At 43.6% G+C, this 22966-nt stretch overlaps 8 protein-coding genes across 8 annotated transcripts; 1 reads left to right on the forward strand and 7 right to left on the reverse strand.

Annotated features, from left to right (window-relative positions):
* Window positions 1-697: 697 nt before the first annotated feature.
* BYT42DRAFT_594247 (SNF2 family N-terminal domain-containing protein) lies at window positions 698-3130 on the reverse strand (the record flags this gene model as incomplete). Its single annotated transcript, XM_051570754.1, has 7 exons — window positions 698-897; window positions 969-1036; window positions 1108-1325; window positions 1403-1495; window positions 1560-1613; window positions 1688-1729; window positions 1796-3130. The coding sequence occupies 7 exons, from the start codon at window positions 3128-3130 to the stop codon at window positions 698-700; spliced, it is 2010 nt and encodes a 669-aa protein (XP_051422422.1).
* Window positions 3131-4648: 1518 nt separating this feature from the next.
* On the reverse strand, window positions 4649-6480 carry BYT42DRAFT_574122 (Cut8 six-helix bundle-domain-containing protein). The gene is made up of 6 exons (XM_051568804.1): window positions 6188-6480; window positions 5932-6108; window positions 5604-5839; window positions 5400-5523; window positions 5190-5322; window positions 4649-5110 (listed from the first exon to the last, which is right to left on the reverse strand). Exons 1-6 carry the CDS (start codon window positions 6474-6476, stop codon window positions 4906-4908), a joined length of 1164 nt encoding a protein of 387 aa, XP_051422423.1. The 5' UTR covers window positions 6477-6480; the 3' UTR covers window positions 4649-4905.
* Window positions 6481-7090: 610 nt separating this feature from the next.
* Window positions 7091-8710, reverse strand: BYT42DRAFT_499015 (uncharacterized protein; the record flags this gene model as incomplete). Its single annotated transcript, XM_051564604.1, has 3 exons — window positions 7091-7918; window positions 8055-8166; window positions 8259-8710. The coding sequence occupies 3 exons, from the start codon at window positions 8708-8710 to the stop codon at window positions 7091-7093; spliced, it is 1392 nt and encodes a 463-aa protein (XP_051422424.1).
* Window positions 8711-10679: 1969 nt separating this feature from the next.
* On the reverse strand, window positions 10680-13269 carry BYT42DRAFT_534589 (Cupredoxin). Its single transcript, XM_051565459.1, has 9 exons — window positions 13072-13269; window positions 12860-13003; window positions 12706-12787; window positions 12553-12646; window positions 12362-12442; window positions 12152-12300; window positions 11915-12074; window positions 11477-11842; window positions 10680-11406 (listed from the first exon to the last, which is right to left on the reverse strand). The coding sequence occupies exons 1-9, from the start codon at window positions 13221-13223 to the stop codon at window positions 10880-10882; spliced, it is 1755 nt and encodes a 584-aa protein (XP_051422425.1). The 5' UTR covers window positions 13224-13269; the 3' UTR covers window positions 10680-10879.
* A 513-nt stretch (window positions 13270-13782) lies between these two features.
* On the forward strand, window positions 13783-15252 carry BYT42DRAFT_574128 (high-affinity iron permease). The gene is made up of 4 exons (XM_051568805.1): window positions 13783-14364; window positions 14442-14715; window positions 14780-14834; window positions 14900-15252. Exons 1-4 carry the CDS (start codon window positions 13873-13875, stop codon window positions 15180-15182), a joined length of 1104 nt encoding a protein of 367 aa, XP_051422426.1. The 5' UTR covers window positions 13783-13872; the 3' UTR covers window positions 15183-15252.
* Window positions 15253-16542: 1290 nt separating this feature from the next.
* On the reverse strand, window positions 16543-18581 carry BYT42DRAFT_615068 (magnesium transporter NIPA-domain-containing protein; the record flags this gene model as incomplete). The annotated part of the gene is made up of 7 exons (XM_051571920.1): window positions 16543-16793; window positions 16864-17712; window positions 17801-17964; window positions 18034-18124; window positions 18202-18267; window positions 18349-18414; window positions 18479-18581. The coding sequence occupies 7 exons, from the start codon at window positions 18579-18581 to the stop codon at window positions 16543-16545; spliced, it is 1590 nt and encodes a 529-aa protein (XP_051422427.1).
* Window positions 18582-18800: 219 nt separating this feature from the next.
* On the reverse strand, window positions 18801-20348 carry BYT42DRAFT_382049 (uncharacterized protein). The gene has a single exon (XM_051563309.1). The coding sequence runs from the start codon at window positions 20254-20256 to the stop codon at window positions 18907-18909; it is 1350 nt and encodes a 449-aa protein (XP_051422428.1). The 5' UTR covers window positions 20257-20348; the 3' UTR covers window positions 18801-18906.
* Window positions 20349-21653: 1305 nt separating this feature from the next.
* On the reverse strand, window positions 21654-22911 carry BYT42DRAFT_574133 (DNA-directed RNA polymerase III subunit RPC8-like protein). The gene is made up of 6 exons (XM_051568806.1): window positions 22752-22911; window positions 22569-22665; window positions 22411-22497; window positions 22282-22345; window positions 21964-22189; window positions 21654-21899 (listed from the first exon to the last, which is right to left on the reverse strand). Exons 1-6 carry the CDS (start codon window positions 22860-22862, stop codon window positions 21849-21851), a joined length of 636 nt encoding a protein of 211 aa, XP_051422429.1. The 5' UTR covers window positions 22863-22911; the 3' UTR covers window positions 21654-21848.
* Window positions 22912-22966: the final 55 nt, after the last annotated feature.

The following is a 22966-nucleotide window of genomic DNA, read 5'->3' on the forward strand; positions in this document are numbered from 1 at the left end:
GCGAGACGACCACCATTTTTGATGCAAGCGATATTGGTCGAGAACGTCTCCCTCGGTATATTGGCAAAGACGATATCCTTGTGGTGAGTAGATGTCATGACGTGTGGATTATTTTACTGTTCAGTATGACTGATATCTTGTTGACAGCCGTTTTCACAACGCGAAGCCTTGGGACAGATCTGGCTGAAGGAATTGGAAGGGGGCAAATATTTCCATGAGATTTACCTTGCCCACTGTACGATTCAAAATGATGAAAATGTCGCGATACTGACGCACCATCGTGTGATTGTACTGGAAACTCAAAAACTGAGCGTCGAATGGCAGCAGCCCCTGGAAACCGTGGATTCATGCGAATCAAGCATTGACGGTGTCCTGTTGCATCTCAAATTACCTCGAACTCGCGTGATTCCTATCGAAGAAGAAACGACTCGCGTCTGGTTCAGCAAACAAATCCAAACTGCCATCAACGATTTGCAAGAAGAAAAGCGACGAATGTAAACGATATCTGCCATTTCTGAATCATTAGACACATGTTTATGATGGTAAATGACAAATGTATTGAATCATGCTAAATGTAAAAAAAAAGAAAAAAAATGTATCAAATGAATGAAATGAAAAAAGATCAATGTATGATGTGAGAAATAAAATTGGGATAAATAATGCTTTGATTGGCTTGTTGTTTTCCTTTCTTTGTTGACTATGCCGAGGTCAGTAGCGCACTCTTGAGCAAAGTGTGTACGCTTTCTTTTCGTTCGTCTTCATCTTCGTCATCGTCGCCGAGACCGGAAACGCTGCGATCCAGACGAAGTTTGATTTCGGCCATTTTCAGGATGGCGTCTTCAATGGTACGATCAGCGATCAGTTTGATGACAGTAACGTCGCGGGTTTGTCCCACACCTATTTCAATGATATGTATTAGTTTACACAGGGATCATATAGCTTGAACAGTTAATGGAATGATAAATTACGGTGAGCGCGGTCTTCGGCCTGTTTATCGTTTTGCGGGTTAAAGTCCATATCGTAGAGAATAACCACACTAATGAAAGGAAGGGGTCAGTCCATTGCAACTAAGCAATATCAGGATCAAAGAAGTGTCTGGTTTCTTACTTTGCAGAGGTAAGGTTAATGCCAAACCCGCCTGCTTTGGTACTTAGCAGGAATACGTGGATGTCGTCATTCTCATTGAATTCGTCAATGAGAGGCTGTCGGTCGGCCACTTTGGTTTCACCATCCAAACGAACATACTTCATGCCCAAGGTATCCATGACCAGTTCCAGAATATCCAGCATTCGGGTAAACTGACTGAACAACAACACCTTGCTTCCCTATATTGCAATTGCCATCAGTGCTATCAGCCCAATTTTTCCTTTTTTCAAGCGACAGTAGGAGGAAGAAACGGTACCTTTTGAATGAGATCAGGTAATAATTCCTTTAGCTTCTGAACTTTGCCAGAGTCCATCCATTCCTCGTTATTCAGCGCATAGGATTGGATCGACTGGAAAAAAAAAAGACTGTATTACTAACAGATACATACAAGCTGACATTCGCGCAGGCAGTACCTTGTGTTCTTTGCATAGCCGCTGCAATTCGAAATCAGACATGACACTCATATCCTAAAGAAGCAGCATGGCAAAAAAAAAAAAGTTTGAGTGGATAATGCCAACATCGCACAGTTTCCAAGGTTTACCTCATAGATATATTCCTCATTAGCATCCCAATATTGCTCCTCCTAAATGGTACATTCTTTCGGTAAGCGGGGACTGTAAGAAAAAACCACAGAAAGAAGGGTACATACTTTCATGATTTTCTTGGCCATGGTACGAATTTTGCTATCCGTGTAGAGGTTTCGGAAGAGAAGTGGATGATCGGCGGCTTTGCGAAGATGGATAACAATGTTGGAGAACTTTTCAAATTGAGACGACGTGGCGCGTTTGGCGGCGGCAGCTGCTGCTTTGGCTTTGGCTTTGTCTGCTTTGGCATCGAGAGATTCTTTGTAAGATCGTTGCGATTCTTTCAGGATGCGGTCGTACATTTCTTTCTGCAGGGCGGTCATGGGGCATCGTTCAATGACTTGGAATTTCTGAGGCAGATGCTTCAAAACATCGGCTTTGCGTCGACGAAGCACGAACGGAGTCATCATTTTTTTGGCGCGAGCAATTCGTTGTCGAGACAGGACCTGAGCAATGTTACCTGTATCAGAATGTTTTGAATCGTGGCGTTGTCGGGACGATGTGGTGGCCATGGCTTTGATTTTGAAGATTTTGCGAATTTCTTCTTCGTTGCCGAGGAACATGTCGGGCATAATAAAGGTCAACAGAGACACCAGTTCCTGCAGATTGTTTTGAAGTGGGGTGCCCGTCAGCAATAACCGGAACGGCGTGCGAAGCGACATGAGATGCGTGTAACGAGAGCTAGTGCAGTTCTTAATCATGTGTCCTTCGTCAAGGATCATCGATTTGCATCCCAACCTTCGCAAAAAGCTGCGATCTTCACGCGCGCCCGTCGCCATGGTATAGGTGGTCACGACCACTTGGTAATCTCGACTCTCCAACAAATCATCGCGAAGATACACTCTTTCTGCTTGCGTCCCGTAATAACCGACGACATGCAATTTCGGACAGAATCGTTGGAATTCACGCATCCAGTTTTCAATCGTGGAAGCCGGCACAATCACCAGATGAGGGCCTTTTTCTCCCATTTCGTACAGTCGACCCAAGAAACTAATCACTTGTGCCGTCTTACCCAGTCCCATTTCGTCGGCAAGAATTCCCGATAACCCTTTGCGATATAACAAGAGCATCCAATTAACGCCAAGAATTTGGTAATTATTCAACTGCATTGTCTTGCTGACGTAGTTGGGCTGTTGTGTCAAGAACCCGTCCATGGCATCTCGGTATACATCACTGTTGACGTCCGCGACAGCGTCGGTTGCGAACGGCAGCTCCACGAGATGTGTGCCTGCCGATTCATCCACCGCATCATCCGACGAAGGTGTGCCTTGGCGACTACTATCTGCGCTTTGGCTGCGTTTCTGCAAGTCTTCCCAGACATCAATGATCTTGCGAAGATTGCCTCCGACATGTTCGATCTCTTCAATGATTTGATCCACCGCCGAGTAACCATCCATCATGTCCACATACGCCGAAATGAATTTCTCACTCAATCCCCGCTCTTGACGTAATTTTTCGCGCAAGTCTTCCATGTCCACAAATGGACGTAATTTGGTAATGAGTCGTTCTGCTTGCTCAGGTTTGCAGCCTGTCACGTCCTGAATTTCCTGCGACGTTGCATTATTGTAGAAACGCACGGTTTGGGCCGTTTTTCTCGCTTCGCCAAGCGCTGCAACAGGATCGTATGACGCCGGCGTACGGATTTCTTCCTCTTCGGAATCCGACGATAAATCGATCTGCCTTCGAAGAAGTCGCTTTCTCGGCCGGGGGCGGTCAGGAGACGCTCCTTCCGGTGACGTGGCGGCTAAGCTTGGATTGCGGGCGAGCAATTGACTGGCAAGCACTACACTGCCATTGGTACTTCTGAGAACACGAGTGATGGCATCCAAGCTAATATGAGGGAAAATGCTGCGAAGCATCACAGCTTTATCGCACGCCGTCGACGCTTCATGCGCGCGTTCGTTTTTCGTCGAATCGTCTACATATTCCTGATACTCCTCGTCATCGTCATCGTCATCGTCCATATCCTCATCGCTGTCAGCGATATGTCGCCGTTTACGTCGCGGCCTGGCGGGACCGATCGCCTGATCGTCAGAATCGTCGTCGGCCGGCGCTTCCATGAACACATTGTCTTCTTGATCTTCGTCCGAATCATCGGAAAACTGGATCGGCTGTCGCGGTTTACGCTCACGCAGCTTTCGCGTCACCACTGGCGAACTGGAATCGACAGAAGAACGATCGTCGTCATCGTCACGGTTCAAGTCGACGGACATGGACCGTGTGGGGGACGAAGTGGGGGATTCTGACAAACGGAAACGCGACAATCGAGATGCAAAGGATGACATATTGCGCGGTGAACCCAGAGAGAATGGTAATGCTTGTCTTGCTGGTGAACGATCGGCAGCAACCGGTGAACGCGACGGACTGACTGCCGTAACACTGGTATATGGGGTAGGACGATTTTTAAAGATATCTTTGACAGCCATTCTGGATTTGGTGGGACTGTCAGAGGAAGGACGACTGGAACTCAGCCAGGAAGTGATACTGTCGCTGGATGACTTTTCTGGCGCACCCATGAATAGATATAAGACCTATGCTTTAAAAGAAAAAAGAAAAAAAAAATGCGTGCAAAAAAGCAAAGGAAATACCGCACTTTTTTTTTAATTCAAATCAATGGGCTTCCTGGCGACAAATTTTTTTTTTTTTTACTCTCCATGACTGCTCGCTTTTCCGAGATTCACGATCCGACATTCATGCTGGGATGAGGGAACAGTCAATGTTCATTTTGCTTGAGTTTTGCTTGCTTTCTTATCATTTGGAACGATATCGTTTTGCTATTTGCTATGGACACATAATGAAACAATCAGATCGTTGCCCGTTATACGGATTCTGTAAGTTGGTTCTAGGATCAAAAGGTAGGACAACAACACATGAGGCAAAACTCAAGGATTATTTATTTCGTGTCTGTCATTAACATGCGCACAAACAAGGTAAATCAATCCTGAGTCTTAAACATGTGTACTGTTGTTACTTCTTTCTGTCAAGATTTTGAAGATGTAAAAAGTGTTATTATTGGAAAGTGACAGTTGTGAGAAACGAGGAGATGGCGGAAGGGGATAAAGAGTGGTTTCTATTTACAAGCTACATAGTAATGGTGAGCAATAAGAGTGTGGAGACCATGCGGATACAGTACAGACAAAAAAGGTATAAAGTCACTGAGAACAAGATCAGTGAGCTACCAGTGATGGGAAGGGGTGTAAGTACTGGAAGGCGACATTGTCCGACGTAGGGAAGAGGAAACATCCGATCCGCCACCGGCGCGAAACAAATGATGATCCGATACGCCTTTCTCAATACCGATGATCCATCCCAGTTGAACTGTGAATGCATGTATCACGTCATCAAAAAGACCTTGCGTTTCTGCATTATGACTTGCCAACCTAAGCAATTGCATTCATTATCTAAGGCGAGCATGCTGCAAGTTCTCTTCAATACATAAATCTTTATAACACCACTTACTGTCTAGCCCATTCTGTCACCATCTGCTGACCGTAAATTTTACCCTGCTGTGCTTTTGTCGCAGCGATATCAATGGCTTTTTTCCAGTAAGAAACAAGATTCGAATAAAGATCCCGCTTAATCTGGTTATGTGCTGTTTGAAAGTGTATCATGAGGGATTGCCATTCAATCCAATCTTTAGTTCGAAGAGCAGATTTGTTATACACGTACCATCGTTATCCCATGTCGGTAGTCGATGGGCGACACATGTCGCATAATGAAGGTAGGAGAAGATCGTAGTAGGAAATTCATCCGAAGATGAGGTGAAATGATCGGCATATTCCAATAATGCATTCTATGTTCAAGTTGGAAGATAAGTATCCAAACCGAATCTTGGCAACCTGTTGGTTGCCTTGCTTCACTTTGCTTGCTTACCACAACGTCCATGAGAGGGCCTTTGACTCGATTAAACGTGTAATCGTCTTTTCCACCTTGGGGGTTCTTATTTAGCGGAAAGCTGTCTGCAAGTTTTTTCTCGAGGTTGCCAATGACAAGAGAGACCGACTGAGTAGTAGGAGGTGGTATATGGGCATCAATTTCACGTTGCAGATGCGGGTTGGAATCCACCAAGTCATTGATGAGCTCAATCAGCTTGTCCTTGTTCAACGTTGCTTTTGGGAAGAAAAGAGAAAAAAAGAATAAGATTTAATATTCAGTGTCCCAATGACGAGCGTAAGTTCGGTTGAGATTATCTTCCGTTTACCTAAAAGTTTTGTGATGGGAAATTGTTTCTGAACGCCTAATCGATTGCGTTTTGTCAAGTGCAGCATACGATCAATGGTGGGACGAGTTTCCAGAAGCGAGCGGTCTTCCGTAGGTGGAGAAGGGTCGTTGGAGAGTCCCCCCATTTCCTCATCCTCGGAGACACGTCGTTTACGACCTAAGAAAAAAAAATGACGGCACGGATGAGTCGTTTTGGGGCAGAAGGGGAGGACCGCAGCGGATGACGAAAAGCTTACCTTTATTCCAGTCGGATGACGCTTCACTGGCTACGGGCGGTGTATATACGGGAGGAGACTTGGACTTGGCAAGGTAATGGGAGGATCGATAGAGATGCTGCTGCTGTCTGAATACATTATTTTGACTTTGTGGAGACGACATGACGAAATGGTGGGAAAAAAAAAAGGAAAAAACGACAGTGAAGGAGGGGGAAAGACACTTGTAAAAGGGAAAAAAGGGAAAAAAGCGGCCATTCAGAGTCACGGAAACGGTGACTGGCAACCCGTTTCCCGCCAACTTTTCATGCATGAACCCAGAAAAAAAAATTCATTACGCACTAACGCGCGCATAGTTTACAACTAACCATACTAACAGTTTTATCATACTTTGGGAGTAAATCGTGTGGTTTGCATTTTGTTGCATTGTCATAAGTGTAAAGGTCATCATAACAGATCAATTTTGAGCACCCATCACCTATCGATGTGGCCTGACGCTAAGAAGCTCCTGCAAAAAAAAAAAAAAAAAAAAAAAAAAAAAAAAAAATAGGTGATCAATGAAGGCAAAAGATTCCCTAGCGATCTGTGAAGAGTCATAACGTGGGTTTGTGAATCCGTGATTTGAAGGACCTCTTGTATGGCGTCTCTTGAGTGAACATCAAGACAGACAACATCGAAGCAGAAATCGGAAAAGTCAACCAAACTCCAAAAGTTTAGGATCAATTATAGGATGGTAAAAAGATTTATTGAGGGTGGAAACATGGAGATGAGTATAAAAATACACACATGGTTTTGTCTATGATCCATGCTTTTCTTTTTTGCTTTTTTATCTACAGTAAATAAGACAAACCAAAACAAGGAGAGATAAAGGTAAAAAAATAACAAATGATACACAAAAAAAAAAAAGGAAACCCAAAGGGAACCGATCTAATCGCGGCACAACATGGCAATCAAGGCACCACCGACACTACCACCTTCTCTGGCAATTTCGAGTCTGATCCGGTCAGACAATTCGACGCCAAACCATTCGCGGAGGGCACGGTGCATACGTTCTTCCATGAAAGGATAGAATTCGTAAGTGGAACCATTGACACCGACGATAATATCGTTGTTGGTCTTGTTGTGAAGATTTTGCTGTTCAATCATGGCGGCAATGGCAACCGAGGCAAGAGCGGCACTACGGGTAGCCACGAGACGGCAGATGCGAGTCAAGATGGCAATGTCTTCCAAAGTGGGCGAGTTGACAAACTGGTAGTTGCTCAAGATTTCCATGCTCTTCTCACGGTTGACGGTGGTATCACGTTCGAACATGCTCATGTTAGCGGTAGGGAAAGACCAGGCTTCACCGAAACCTTCGGGAATGTGACCACCAAACAAGGCACCGGCTTTGATAAAGTCCAGGGCGATCAGACGAGTCAGTTCACCCATGTAGGCACCGGACAACATCTTTTCGTAAAGCTGGAACTTGGGCTGGTTATGGTTGTCATCCAAAATCTTGTCGTACTTGGTCAAGGGAAGATACCAGTCACCACCGAAGATGTCGATTTCCGTGTTGAGAAGCATCTCTGTACCAGCAGGATAGGAATCACGTTTTTCCTTCGACAGCTTCGTAATGGATTCAACAGGTTCAGGGTAAGCGGCATTGATGCCTGTAGCGAAGATCAAACCGATACGGGTGCGAGGGTTGGAGTAGGCATGAGCCACAAGGGTACCCACAGTATCGTTCAAGATGGCGTTCAATTTGACATTCAATCCCTATAGGCACAAAAAACCAACCAATGATTAATGAGTAATTTGATTCGTCAATCGCCATATTATTTCTCACACACACACACACACACACACTTTCTCTCTCTCTCTTTTCCTTTACTTCTCTCATTAGATACTTTACCTTGCGTTCAAAGGCAGCGTGCATCAAATCAGCCAGGTCATGACCTTCAACATCTTCCAAAGTAAAGCCTTTGCCCATTCTCAGGACGGTACCACGATCAACAGCAGTTTGACTATAAACATTGACAAGGTTAGCATTGGAAACGTTCTCGGCCTCAATATCACGACAGAAAATATTGGGCTAGCATATCTGGATATAACTTACTCTACGGGGAAACTCCAGCAGACACCAAGGTTAAGGGTCTTTTTGGCGGAAACTTCTTCTTCGGAGAACAAGTGACGAGCCTTCTTGGTGATGAGTTCTTCCACAGTGTCGGCGATCCAGTCAAAGAAGACGGAACCCTTGCCAGTCTTGAGCTCGGTGGTGGCAGCACGCTTGACTTCGAGAACGTCGACACGGCCATCCCCCTGGAGTTGCACGGCAGACACACGGAGATTGGTACCACCCAAGTCCATGGACAAGAAAGTACCGGTTTCATTACCGTTGGGCAATTTGGTCACAAAAGAGGGAATCATGGTGGCGAGACCCTTGGAAGGGGTTTTGAGACCGTGCTTAAATTCTTCAATGAATCCCTTGATGATGGGAGCCAGTTGATCTCTGGTGAGCAAAAATTGGCTCTCAATATCTTTGAAAAGAGCGTCAGCGGCGGCGGACATGACTGAAGAAGTTTAAAAAAGAATGTGGGTTGTCGGTAAGGAAAGGAAAGTAAAAAGGAAAAAACAAGGGTCAAAAGGGAGAACCGGTGCGTAAATGTCTCTTATTTTATATCGTAACCGTTCGTTCAGCCTAAAAAAATCACCCAAACGGTTTCGGTCCAATGGAAATCGCTCTGGTTATTTTTTTCAGTCGGGGAAATCGTCCCAGAGAAAAAGAAAATTGAGCGGCATTTCAAACCATCCACTTCCCTTTGTGGACCCTTGCCTTGAACCCTTTTTTTTTCTTTTTTTTCCTTTGAGCCCATCATTCATTGGATTATTTCCTCATCGTCCGATTTCCGGTATTCATTATATGTCTCATGATCATCCATTGATGGTTGGTAGGTCTCATTCGGGTTACGGCATGTCCCGTTTTCACCCACCCATTTATTCACACTACAGGCGAAAAAGGAAAATGTCTCGTCTCTTTTTTTACTTGTTGCCTCTTTTTTTATTTCCTCGCCTTGTGACCAATTTCCCCCGTTAGCTTGATGAGCAAATACCATAGTTGCACTCATCCCCATGTGGTTCACCTTTTTGGGTTCGTCAAAAGCCTGACTGAGAGGAGGGCGGAAAAGAAGAGGGCTACGGGCGGTCATGTGGGAGAGGCGACGTCGTACCACAAGCTGACCTGCAAATACATGAGTGAAATACTCGTGCTGTGGGGAAAGAACACACCATGCGATTGGATTTCATAAGCAAAACCTGAGAGACTCCAAACCTTTCTTGGTTGCACTTTTTTTTTTGAAACATTTAACGTGGCATGGTTTCCATCGTATAGCCGCACAAAGGGAAAACTTTAGGTTTTCCCCCCCCCAAATCCCCGACCCAAAATAAAATAAAAAATTCCCAGAAGCTTACATAACCATCGCTGCTGTAAAATAATCCCACCCTCAAATGATTTCAATATCCGCTTATGCCCTCTCCTTTGGAGCGTCATACCATCCATTGGCAGATGCCCAGCGTTTTTTCTACATGCGTTGGGCACTCATTATCGGTCTTTACAAAGACACTGGAAATCCGTTTACGATTGTTCCTCTGGTGATACTATTGATTGTCATGATAGCAACAATGTGGCTGCACCTTATCCATGATATTACCTAATAGGTGTAAGCTGTGGGCAAAATAGCAAGCAGACAAACCAACGAGACAACAGAGACCATTTAGTCAGGTGATGATCTGCATTAACAGCGGAGGCGTGAGAAGTGGACCCTTTTTCGACCCTTTTTTTTTCCTTCATTGTTGGCTTCCATGCATGTGAAACCTCGGTCACTCTGTAACCAATAACCACCAACTGCGGATGAAATGGAAAAATTCCCAATGTATCCGTCTCTTCATTGTTATCACGCAAAAACCTTCCACATCTTCCTTTTCATTGATGAATACCCTTTCCAGGAATAGATTATGGCCTGTATTTCCGTCTATGTCAATGCCGGCTACCATGTGCAGTTCACTGTCAATTAACCCTGTGCTGTCATGGTAACATGGTTCCATAAAGAACGGCCTTCCCTTTTTTTTAGCTTTTTTCTGAATGGAAACGCATGATGTGAGGATCCTTTCCGCGGAATGACCAAAGTAACCGGTTCACGCAAGAGATGACCCTTACTGATTTTCCGCCTAAATGTTTAACGACGAAAAATCACTCGCTGCTGTTTGCATCCATTTGGTGTACAAGAGGCCTATTGATGTCCCTGGTGCTTATGCAAGCTGTAACAAGTTTATGCCCAGCATTTTTTGCTGTGAACTACAGTCATACGGTGGGATATGTAATGCGCTAATTCGCCGATTCGTCTTTTTCACTGCTTCGTCTTTTTCAATGCAAGTTCCAGTCGTGTGAAGACTGAACATGAGAATTCGCTACATGACGGATAGTATATACAAGCCAAATACAGACTAAATAAAATGAATAATTATATTCAAAAAGACGAAGAAAAAAGATAACAAAATGAGAGTTGCTTTATGTAATATTGCGTGGACTTTGGTTTTGCTCCAAGTACAACATTGATGAAGCTATAACGAAAAAAAATTATGGAGTATAAAATTAAGAGTCTAAAAGTGGGAAGCAGATGAACAAGAAAAAAGAATTAATAAAACCAAAAGGTACAAGCATACATTCATGATTGACCCAATTTAAGATTGTTGCTGTTTAGCCGCCATAATATTGCGAGCCTTCTTTTCCGGATCAGCAAAAGCAAACCAGACAATGGAAGCCATACCAATAAGAGCAGCGATAACACAAGCCGCCAGGGCACCTTTTCCTTTGGCGGTAAAGGCATCAGGAATCAATTCGATGCCACTGGGGGCTCCCTTGAGATCCAAGCCTTGCTTTCCGGCCGCATTGGCTTCAGCCGGGATATTGCTGGCAGCACACAGATCTTTGAAGGATTGAGGCAGCTTCATACGTTGCTGAGCGACATCGGGCGCTTCGATAAAGGTGGCGGCTAAACCGGATTCCAAATGCCATTCAATGTGACAGTGGAAAATCCAGACACCGGGGTTATCGGCGCGGAACCGGATAATGGTAAAACTTTCGGCAGGGACTTGCACGGTGTCACGACGGGTAGGATTATCCAGGGACCACACTGCCTGGCTGCGGTTACCAGTATAAACACCTGGACCACGAGCTACAATCTGGAAAACGTGACCGTGCAAATGGACTAGAGGCCAAAAAATGGTGATCGTCAGTAAAAAAAGCAACAAGATTTAATAACGTCACACACGACTTACAAGGATGGGCACCGGCATCCAAGTTGTTCAAGACAACTTCGACCATATCAAGATGCTTGAGGACGTGGGCAATGGTTTGGGGACCATACACTTCGGTGCTCAAAGCGTGTTCACCTTGACTAAGCATAGTGTTCAAAGTAGGCACCTTGGGCAAAAGATAAGGTAAGCCGTTGAACATGCCGCGATTGATACCATCCGTGGTGACTTGGAAGTCAATGGTCAAGTTCACTTGATGATCAGGCTCAACGGCGGCCTCAACCAACACAGGAGGAAGGTCAAGGTCGTCGAAATCACTGGCCATGCCAATATCTTCGCTGGGAGCAAACTTGCTGTGGGAAGCATCATAATAAATGGGCGCCGTCAAATCTAAACAGCGACAAGAAATGAGTTTCAAATTTTTTTTAATTTCCATAATTGCCATTCGGTGGGCAAACTTACTGGTCTTCAAAGCGGGAGGCAACTGGTCAAACATATCAATGTTCATGTCAGCATGCATGTAGTAGTTGAAGTCGGTCGTGTTCTTGGCTGTCACCAAAACGGACACACGCTGGGCAGCGGTCAAGTAAACGCTCTTGACGGTCTTGCGCTTCGTTTCAATCTGTCATAGGAAAACATGTGTAAGTGTAAACGAGACAAAAAAAAGTTCGCCACCATGGCAATAGTCAGTATACGTACGCCATCGACTTCAATGATATCAAGGTCGTGACCATCAATGCTGAAGTAAAACATGGAGAAACCAGACATGTTGATAAGACGAAGGCGATAAGTCTTGCCAGGGACAAAGTTAAGGCTTGAGTTGACGCTGTGCATCATAAAACCGGACTCTGTGAAACAAAGAATAAACATTCACGTTCTCGAATGAAGCATGTTTGCAGAAGTACGTACCTGGGACAGGTTCAGCACCGGTAGGGTTGTATACGTTCAAGAAAGTAGCGAGGTTATCATGACTTTGGCCGTGGTACCAATCTGTGATGAAAAAGAAAAATAACGCCAAATAGGGAAAGACAAATATGAATGAGAAAATTACCGTGAAAGGCAAAAAAGCATAAATCAAAAGAGAAAATCTTGAAACAAACCTTCAAGAGGAAGGGTAACGTCATAATCATACTTGTATGTTTCGTTTTTGCTGTGAAGAATGAAAGGAGTACGAAGACCATCCATGTATTGACCCTACCAAAGACGGATGAGATGATAGTTCAGGGTTGACATGGGCCGATTCGATGACTTACCATGTAATGACTGTGAATCCAGTAGCTGCCATGTTGAACAATATCGAACTCATAGGTAAAATCATAACCTGGAGGGATGGGACTAACAGGAGCATGCAAAATACATGTCAATTCACACAAGATCTGAAAATGAAACAGGTTCAGGAACACCTACCATTGAGTGACCATGGAGGGACCATCCATCCAGCCAGTGTTATTTTGGAACATGCCGTGCGCGTGGAGAGCGGTAGGCTCATCCAAGCTATTGTGCACATTGATCACCAAAGTATCGCCGAGGGTGGCTTCCACAGGGGGTGGACTGTTAAAATACAAAGCCAAGTTAATATTCTCTTGTGCCTTTTTTTCTTTGAGGTTTAAGGTACTTACGGCCATTTCCCGTTGACGCCAACGACGCGTCGTTCAAAGAGACCATCGGGATTCGCCGTCGTGTAGGTGATGTTCCAGTCATACACCACGCGAGCGGCTTGAGCCAAACCGATCGAGGCCAAACCAAGAAGTACTGTTCCCAACGATCGCATCAGGAAAGAAATATTAGCAGAGGATCACCTGGACCTTGATGAAAAGAAAGATAAGAAAAATAAACAAGGCAAGCAAAAAAAAATTAAATATAAGGAAAAATAATTTGTCGATTCGTTTTTCCTAAAAAGAAGATGATGGGACTGGAGGTGGTACCGAGTCGTGCAGTTTGTAATCTGATCCGCTGGATGGCCGTGGATCGGAAAAAAAGAAATATGGTCATTTTATCTTTGTCAATCTTTATTGTAACGTTGACATGATCTCTAGTTGGTGCAATGCTAGGTGTCGTGTAGTACAAAGTCCAGGTCCTTGTCAAATTAGGGAAAAAAGGCTGTGTTTTGATGGTGTAACCTATGATCTAGATTTTTTTTCATCAGATAAACACCGCCGTTTCCATCAGATAATTGGCTGACTCGACTTTGAATTTTTTGTCGGGGTACGTTTGGCTGGGTGATCGACAAGGTACACGTACACAATCATCACCATTCATAGATCAGGAACGCATCTTTTTACTGACCAAAATACATGCTGGTTTAAAAAAAAAAATTTGATCCGTCTTTTTTTTTTTTATACTTTCAATTCAACTTGTCTTTTTTTTTTCCGTTGCTGTTCTTTCTTCATTCGTTCTTTGTCTGAACCTTTTTCTTCATCATGGGTCAAGACTTGTTTGACGTGCCAATTTTCTTCATCATTTTCCGTGAAACATGTGAAGCTGCCATCATCGTGTCCGTGTTGCTGTCATTCTTGCAAAAGATGTTTGAAACCAGCTCGCCTATCTATAAGCGTCTCCGCAACCAAGTCTGGATCGGCTCAGCGGTAGGACTCTTCATCTGCCTTTGCATTGGTGCGGCTTTCATTGCTGTCTGGTACACGGTTATTCGCGACGTGTGGGGTGAATCCGAAGATCTTTGGGAAGGTATCTTTTCCCTCGTCGCTACCATCATGATCACTGCTATGGGCATCGCCATGCTGAAAACCGAACGAATGCAAGAAAAGTGGAAGGTCAAATTGGCCAAAGCCATGGAAAAAGACAGTAAAGAAAAGTCATCGTGGAAGCTCAAGATGCAACGCTATGCTTTCTTCATTCTTCCCTTTATGACCGTTCTCAGAGAAGGTTTGGAAGCTGTCGTCTTTGTTGGTGGTGTAAGTAGCGCAAAAATGTCACCGTGGATGGTCATTACACGACGTGTTCCTTATCATCCAACGCGTTTACTTTCTAGGTATCACTTAACGTTCAAGCCAAAGCCATTCCCATCCCTGTTATTATGGGTCTCATCTGTGGTGCTCTTGTGGGTTACATCCTTTACCGTGGTGGTTCCATGCTCAGATTACGTTGGTTCTTCATTATTTCCACGGTCATCTTGTACCTTGTGGCTGCTGGTCTGATGGCCAAAGCCGTTGGTTTCTTTGAACAGTACGAATGGAACAAGGTCATTGGCGGTGAAGCCGCAGAAGAAGGTGGCGACGTCATTCCTTACAAGGTCACCACAGCTGGTAATATTTTTCATTACTCACTTGATCTCTTTTTCCTTGTATGACTGATCATGATGTTCTACAGTTTGGCATGTGTCCTGGGGTAACCCTGAAGAAAAGACAAGTGCCACCGGTGGATAGTAAGTGTCATATTTGGTACTAAGCTGCCCAAAAGGGAAAAATCTGACACCATTTTTTTTTTTAGTCAAGTGTTCAACTCCATTTTGGGTTGGAACAACACTGCCACAATTGGTACTATTATCAGTTATTGTCTTTATTGGCTTTTTGTTGCTTTGTCACTCGTCTACATTTATTTCAAGGACCAGCGCGCTGCCATCCGTCGAGCCGAAGCCGGTGAATGGGACGACGGTGATGCTGCACTTGAAAATGCCAAGAACTACGTTGACAGCCAGGGTGCTATTCAAGTCAACCGCGAGGGCGATAAGAAGGAAGAAGTTATAGACGAAGTTATGAATATCAAAGCTTAATTACAATAATAACTAGCATACTACTTGTGTTGAGAAATTTTATCCCAATACACTAAAAATAAAATTACACCTTATTCGTTTTTTTTTTTTTTAACTTTGAAAAGGATCAGATAACATATTTCCATTCAATTCTCATTTTTTCCTTTTTCTGTACTTAAGATACGTTGGACAGGCGAACATGGTGCATTCCCGAGGATCTGATGATTTCAAATGTATTGTTGAATTAGGCAACTGGTGCCACCGGTGAACTGAGTTTATATTCCAGGGCTGGGGAAACGGACATCTGATTGTCAACATTTGTATGCACGCCATGGACGCACATTGTACATCCTTAAACAGCGCCACATGGAGCGTTATCTCAAAAGATCGCATTCCCGCCCCAAAAGGGAAAAATAAAATCGAAGTATACAAAAGAGGAGAAAAAGTAAAGTATGGAACACCTAGGTAGTATCCAATGCGCCTCAAATACGACCAAAAATGTCGACTGACCGTAACAAAGTAAGATCATAAGTTGTCATATTTTGTTCAAGGGTATATCTTTCTCCATAAATGTCCTGGATCTTTCATTGTAAAGAAACGCTAGAACACACAGATGCATACCGCGGATCGGCGATTGATTCATATATTTTCATTGGATTCATTCTACGATCTTGACCGCTACATGATGAGCACTATTTTCATCAGGCATGCTTGAGTTTTTCTGATGATTAAAGATTGATCTGATAAGATGACATGGTTCGATTTATATTGGTGTAACAAGTCGTTGAATGATGATCATACCATACATTTAATGGATAAACAATCAAGCTGTTGTACGACTGGGAGGAGTGACAACATAAATCTAGAAATTCTATGAAATCGTAAAGAAAAAGGTGACAGGACTAGATCTGGAAACTCCACAAAAAAGAAAAAAAGGTCGGAAAGTCGAATTAAAAAAAAAAAAAAAAAAAAAAAAAAGGACATGGTCGTGTGGGCTTCCATTTCAAATCATCAACCAATCAGTTATGATTTTTATGTCCAAGTCCCCAGTCGTTGTACGACCCTATTCCACCAGTAAACGACGTATACTGGACAAGCAAAACCCCGGTTCCGCTCCAATTTCGTGTTCCAACTGACTAATGCTGCCAACGTGAGCAAGAACACACATAAACACAGCCTGGTCTTTTGTGATATCAGATGAACCGACATCTTATTTTATGGTTCCTTTGTGTATAGATAGCGGTATATATGTGAGATTCGACGTGACAACTAGGGTCAACTTTAACATTCATAGAAGAGCACCTATTTAGTGAACCAATAATACAGAATACAAATATATAGCAAATATAATACAAATAATCTAGAAAAGACATCATTCGATCTAAGCATGCTTGACGAGGCTTTCTTTGTCATCAGCATCTTCATCCATTAGACCCATTCTGTACGAGCTGAATAGGCTGAGATCATGCTGGGTCCGCCGCGAGTAACTATTGGATGGTTTGGGTCTGTGACCATCGGTCACAGGAGTATTTGGTGAAGTATCGGTGACTTGGCGACCAAACGTGCCTGATTCGTACTGAAGTAATGGTTGGCTGTAACTTTTACTGCTCGAAAAGGCTCGGTGATCAGCATCTGTTATCAAAAATAATGAACGTTTGGTAAGTAATATGCTTGGTAACGCCATCGTTCTATTTCAGTTTACCTTGGCGTGATTTGGGGACAGTCAGAGGTTCAAGGCTGGATGGTGAAGAGGGCTGTGCCAATGTTAAACTCTCTTTGACATTTTCCTCTGCGTTGTAAAAATCTGTGTCCGGAGTATCTGAATGGGGTGTTGTGAAATCGTCCAACGGAGATGTGCGTGATCTAGTTGGCAAGCAACCTGACATTGTTCGGCTTCGATTCTTGGTCGTACTGGCATATCTGCCAATGCCTGTGAAAGGCGCGGGGAACAATTCAGCCAAACCAGGTTTATCAATACCGATGCCTTCATCTTCAATCTCTGTTTTCTCATCGAGCGGGGTCACTTGCTTTTCCACATCAAACATGCGCAGGATGGATTTCTTTTTGCCCAGGGAGACGTTCTCATTGGATGGTGGTGCACTCTTGCTTTGATGGAGAAGCGCTATACCTGAGCAGATCGATATAAATCCAAGAACGCATGTGGCGATATCAGCACCGGAAGCATCGAATCCCTGATAAAGCACCGAAGCACTGACAATGGTCAACGTCGTGAATATAACGTAGTAAGTGGGCGTCACCAAAGCCGTGTTGAATAGGTTCAACGCCTTGTTGAGATAAACGATTTCAATAATGAGAGTAACAACGACAATAGCAATCACAAGGTAAATGAACCAGTGGGTAAATTGATTGCTGATCGTGATCGAGTGAACAATGGCGGATCCCAGGCCCTGGGTGAATACAACCGATAACGAGCCAATCAGCGAACAGATAGAAATGTATACGAGCATATTCGTTTTGCCCCATCGCGGCCCACAATACAGCACAAGCGCCAGTGATATAAGCGTAACTATTCCTGCATAGACCAGGAAACCTAGACAATTACATAAGCGACCAGATCGACTTGAACGGAACCATACACATAACAGGATAATGAAAACAAAAACGGTCGGGAGTCTTACCAACGGAAAGAACCAGATGCTGAAATGTGTCAATCGAAGTATCTGAAGCACTTTGCTCCGGTGCATGCAGCACAATAACCACAGCCCCAACAATACATTGCAGGCAACCGACTTTGCCTTGAAAATTAAGTTTTTCCTTGAGAAAAATGGAGGACAATATCGCGCTGCCGTATTTGTAGATCGTCAAAACAAAAAAGAAAACGTTTCAAAATCCGACGGTGCCATATTCATACCTGATAACGACGCTTAATGCGCCCAAAGGTGTGATCAAGATGGCTTGCGTGAAAGCATAAGCTACAAAGTTGCATAGCTCCCCAACGACCACTAGTAAGGAAAATAGTGCCCGTTATTATTATGGCGCAGTTTATATGTGGTTGCGGGATCTTATTCATCAATCTTACTGAGTATCATGCCGAGCCACCACATCGCCGATTTAAGGTAACTGTAACCTTCACCAGCTATGCCACCTTTTCGAAGTAGAAACCAGTATTTAATCTCTATGCAAAAAATACATTTTGCCCTTTCTTTCGGTGAATACGCTGACTTACCAGAACGCTCGATGGACTGTAATAAACCTTTTTTTTTGAACACGAAACTACTGCCAATAAACAACCCTACAGACGTCATATTATATCAGTATGTTGAAAATAGGTCTCTAGTCAATGTTTCCAACGCTACCGCTTGCTACAGCTAAGGTGACACCTATCGCCTTGTAAAGCCCTCCTTGCGCTTCAGACGGATTGCCACCGAACGGATTAGAAGTGGAATTGCTATCGCTCATGAAGTATATGAAGAAATGGAAACGATAAACGAGAAATGACGAGGCAACACAGAAAAAGAAAAAAGTAACAAGTCAATAAGAAAAGCTTGAATAGTTCAGCAAAGCCACGTCCGTATAATAGACAACAGAAAAGAGCGTTTGCCAAAATGGCTTTTTCCTTTGTTTTTTTCGGCGTTCGCTCCCAAAGTAGCGAAAAACACCGGACGGTGTTCCGTGTATCCATGTTCATTCGGTGCTAGGTTTTGGTTGCTTTGGGTTTCTCTTTTTTCGTCACCTCTTGTGCAACTTGACTGATGATGTGAACGAGTTTTCTTTTTATTGGATTTTAGTACCTTTTTTGATGGTATGTAATTGCCGAAGCGATGGAATTTCTGGCTATGGATGCTAAATCATGATCGCTCGTGTAAGAAGAAAGCGATATAGGACCTTCATGATAGCTCCAATCGTCGTACGCACACACCGAATGCTGTTGGCTCTGATAAGAATAGCGTGAGTAATGCCGATCGGACCCTGAACTGGAAACCAAGCCATCGTCCCAAAGTCCGCCTTGATGCAGGGTCCGTTCAGTGATCGTAGAGACACTGCTGGCCATCGATTGCCGGACAGGCCGCCCTATTGTATACGACCCTTGACTATAGATACTATGTCTGGAGGTTGATTGTCGGTCGTAACTCTGTCTTTTAAGCGGCTGGGGCATCTCTGGCGGGGTATTGGCGGTCGTGGGTTTGAGCGGTTGCCCAATGGGTATGATGCTCGTATGCTTTGCTGCTGTTTGTCCGTTTTGATATTTGCTGTACACGTCAGATGCAAAAGAATCTGAAGGTTTGGACTGTGGCATTATGGGTTTATAGGTTGAGATTGTGTCTGTGATGGATCGTTGTTCGTCTTCCGTTTTTTTCTTGGTGTCGGGCATTAACACCTCGTTGGAGTGAACAATACCTTCGTTCTCGGGGTCACTGGAACCGGCCGGTTTCCGAAAAGCCTGGGAAAGAAAGCCCCATTGGCCGGTACTAGCACCATGTTTGCGTCGTGGGTATAGCTCACTGTCAATATTATGAAACTGCTGGAATTGCTTGGCTCGTTGGAGTCGTAACCGACTTTGTTTGTTTTGGCACCATAAAAGAAAGTAAAGGAAGCAGAATAAAGTGGCCACCACACCAATCACAATGCCGGCAATCTGGCCACTCTTCAAGTTATTGGTATAATCGATATCAAGCGATGCACAGCGAGAGTGATGGCAATAATGCGACGCGCATTCTAAGCTTTGTGTGCATTGTTCACCGAGCCCATGCTGCGGTACACACGTTTGAATCGTCGCATCGCAAAAATGACCTGCAGGACAGTCATTTATCCTTGAAAACTCGTGAGCACACGCTTGGTTGGGCGAAGCCAGTAACGAAGTCCATGTCGTGGTGCCTAAATAATTGTTTAACGCAACTTTCTTGCGCGAAAATAGTGAAAGCAAGGTCGATGGCGGTACATTATAAACGTCCGTCATTGAATGGCTTTTTCTGGCGGTGGGTGCTGGTAAAGCCTTCTTTGATGGCTGACCGTGATCGCACGTCAAATTTGGCACTTCATACCGGTCCTTCATATCCGAGTCATGTCGTTGAGGCTCAATCTTGCGTGTCTCAGCATCGCTTCCATGATCCGATCCTGCATTCGTTGTCGTCATTACGAATCGCGTTTCTGGTGAAGACGGTCACTGAGAAATATGAAATCAGATACTGCTTCTTTCCGATAATTCGTCAGAAACCGGATGTCTGAAATCAAGAAGATGTGCTGACTGATCCCGAGTATTTGGATCAACCGTATAAGCTAATAAACGGCGAAATTTGAATAAGGCACAATAGAATTAATTAAGAGTACGGCAAATGGAAAAGAAAATATCCATTGGTGGATCGTCCCCTCTCCCCAGAAAAAAAAACAACTCTTTGACGCTGTATGAAATTAATGATATGGCATTTCACAAGGTTGCTGAACAGTTTCGGCATACCGAATTGATTTAATATGCCGGTGCAACAGCATTAAACCTAAAGTGGTTATTCTGCCTTGAATCTGTCAGGAATAGAAACACATGTACTGCTGCGGATGGCTCAGCCGGTTGGATTGCTGTTGAACGGCTGTGTGCGTGGTACTTGCAATAGAGAGCCAGAACCATAGGATAGATCCACTGCAGATTCACTATGACTGTGTTGGATCTTGTTCTGATGCAAATGTCAAAGACAAGACACATTTAATAGTGGTTGCACGACTCTGTGATACATGATCGTCTGTTGTTGTACAGTAACATCATCAACAATCGCCGGTACTAACTTTATTTCAGAGGAAAAAAAAAAAAAAAACAATAAAACGAAACAATCAACCATCCAATACAGTATCTTCATTATTCTTTGCAAGATCCATTGAACATACATTTTCATATCGAAGAAACTCGATCTTGCTTTTAGAACTTATGTTGATTTCACTGCAAAAAGCAAATGAAGCTGCATTTTGGTCAATAGGAGAATTGCTGCAGTGAGTGCTTTCAAAATCAATTTGAATGCTGTAATAAAGCACTCTATCCCATTGTTATGATGTATACAACCCAGCTTTTGGATGTGAAAACACATTGAGAGCCATGTTAAGCAGCGGTCTGCAAGGTTGTTTCCGTAGCCTTGAGTCCCAGGCAAATCCAATGAACGTGTTTTGATACCAATCTTTAACGGGGGGCTTTTTGAGAGGTGGCACCGAAAGTCTTGCAATTACGTTTTTGTTTCGCCGCTATGAATTGCAGTAATCTTCTGTATGATTTGTCCGCCCATAGACTGTCTGGTTATTGTCGCCTGTCTTCTTCAATCGACTAAAGATTTACAAGTGTAGCTTTGAAAGTAGGATTTTCGACAAGACTTGTTGATCAACCAGCTTATCTGGTCGTCCGTGTTGTTCAGGGGGTTGGGCTCATACAATTCTGCTGTCGTTCGTAATTACTTTGAGATTTCTTTCTGAATATTATCAAAAGTCAACGATCAGATCAATAACCCACAGGTTAATATTGATCTGTACCATGCAAGCCCGCATTGTATTTTGACACACAAACACAAGAAGCCGATTTATAAGTCCGTGCATGTCACAGCTTAAATATTCATGTGGTGAATAAGATGATTTACATTATGATATATGAAGAGATCGAGAAAGAAAAGAACAACAGAAATGATGTCTAAATGTACAAAATTAAGGTGGGAAAAATGAAGAAAGGACCAGGACAACATCAAATTTAAACAATTTTTAGCTTCCCCACCAGGATAATAAGCCTAAACCATCTTCTTGAATTGTGCACTACAAAAGGATATGACGTTAGCATCCAGTGTATCCTCTCGATTCAACACTGCCCTTCACTTACAGTTAAGGAATAGGGAGGTATTTTAGTGGAGTTCGCTACTAAATCGCTATTTGCCGAGGTATCAGCAATGGATTGGCGTCTTTGTTGAGATCCAGAGGCTGGAAGCACGGTAGGCGTTGTATCGGTAAAGAATTCTCGCAATACACGAAATCGGATCGGTTCGTCAATGTCCATAAACAGTTTTTCTCCGTCGTAATTCCATACCCACACTTGTTCAGCCGGATCACTGTGACAAACAAAGTAAAAAAAAAAAAAAAAAAAAAAAAAATGTCAGGAACACGAACCCCTTCATTCATATCTATTTGCCGCCACACTTACAACTCGGATCCTGCTTGCAATGCCGCTCCGGGAATATGAATATCATCGAAAAATCCCATAGTCACTGAATGAAAACAACTCAATATCCACCACCAAATCAACATCATGATCAGTTCTGAAAATATTTACCTCGGACACCTCGCGGTGAGCAGCTCTTGATCTTTCCTGTTAAAATTTCACCCACAAAAGGGCGGAAAACAACAACGCGGAAAAGGACTGTTGTCACTCTGTCAGCCAACCGTCTTGTCACTTTGCATCATCGATGCAAACTTGCTCGAGGTTCTTACCTTTGATGTAACTACAACCATCACCATACAGGATAAATCCATCGGAGGCATGCAAGATATCATACACACAAATGCACAAGCCAACCTCTTGTACTATCTGTTCGTCATTTGTGCTTAGTTTCGGAATATTGACATCCAACCTATTGAAGTAGCTTTCAAGGGCCTGTTGCTAACGCTACCGACCTTATTCGCGTATTTTTCGTTCAGCACATCCGTAATGGCAATGTGATTATCCTTTCGGAAATCGTTGGGTTCAACCTTGACTGTGTCCTCAATCTCGGAAAGGATAAACATTGGTAACAAAGCCTCAGTGGAGCAATGACCAGCTGCAATTGGATATCTTTGAAAATGTAGGTGGCTTTCAAGGAAATTCACAGTGAGCGCAAAAAAAAACGCAG

This window comes from Radiomyces spectabilis, assembly GCF_025331425.1.
Source record: "Radiomyces spectabilis strain NRRL 2753 chromosome Unknown BYT42scaffold_8, whole genome shotgun sequence".
Lineage (NCBI taxonomy): Eukaryota > Fungi > Mucoromycota > Mucoromycetes > Mucorales > Radiomycetaceae > Radiomyces > Radiomyces spectabilis.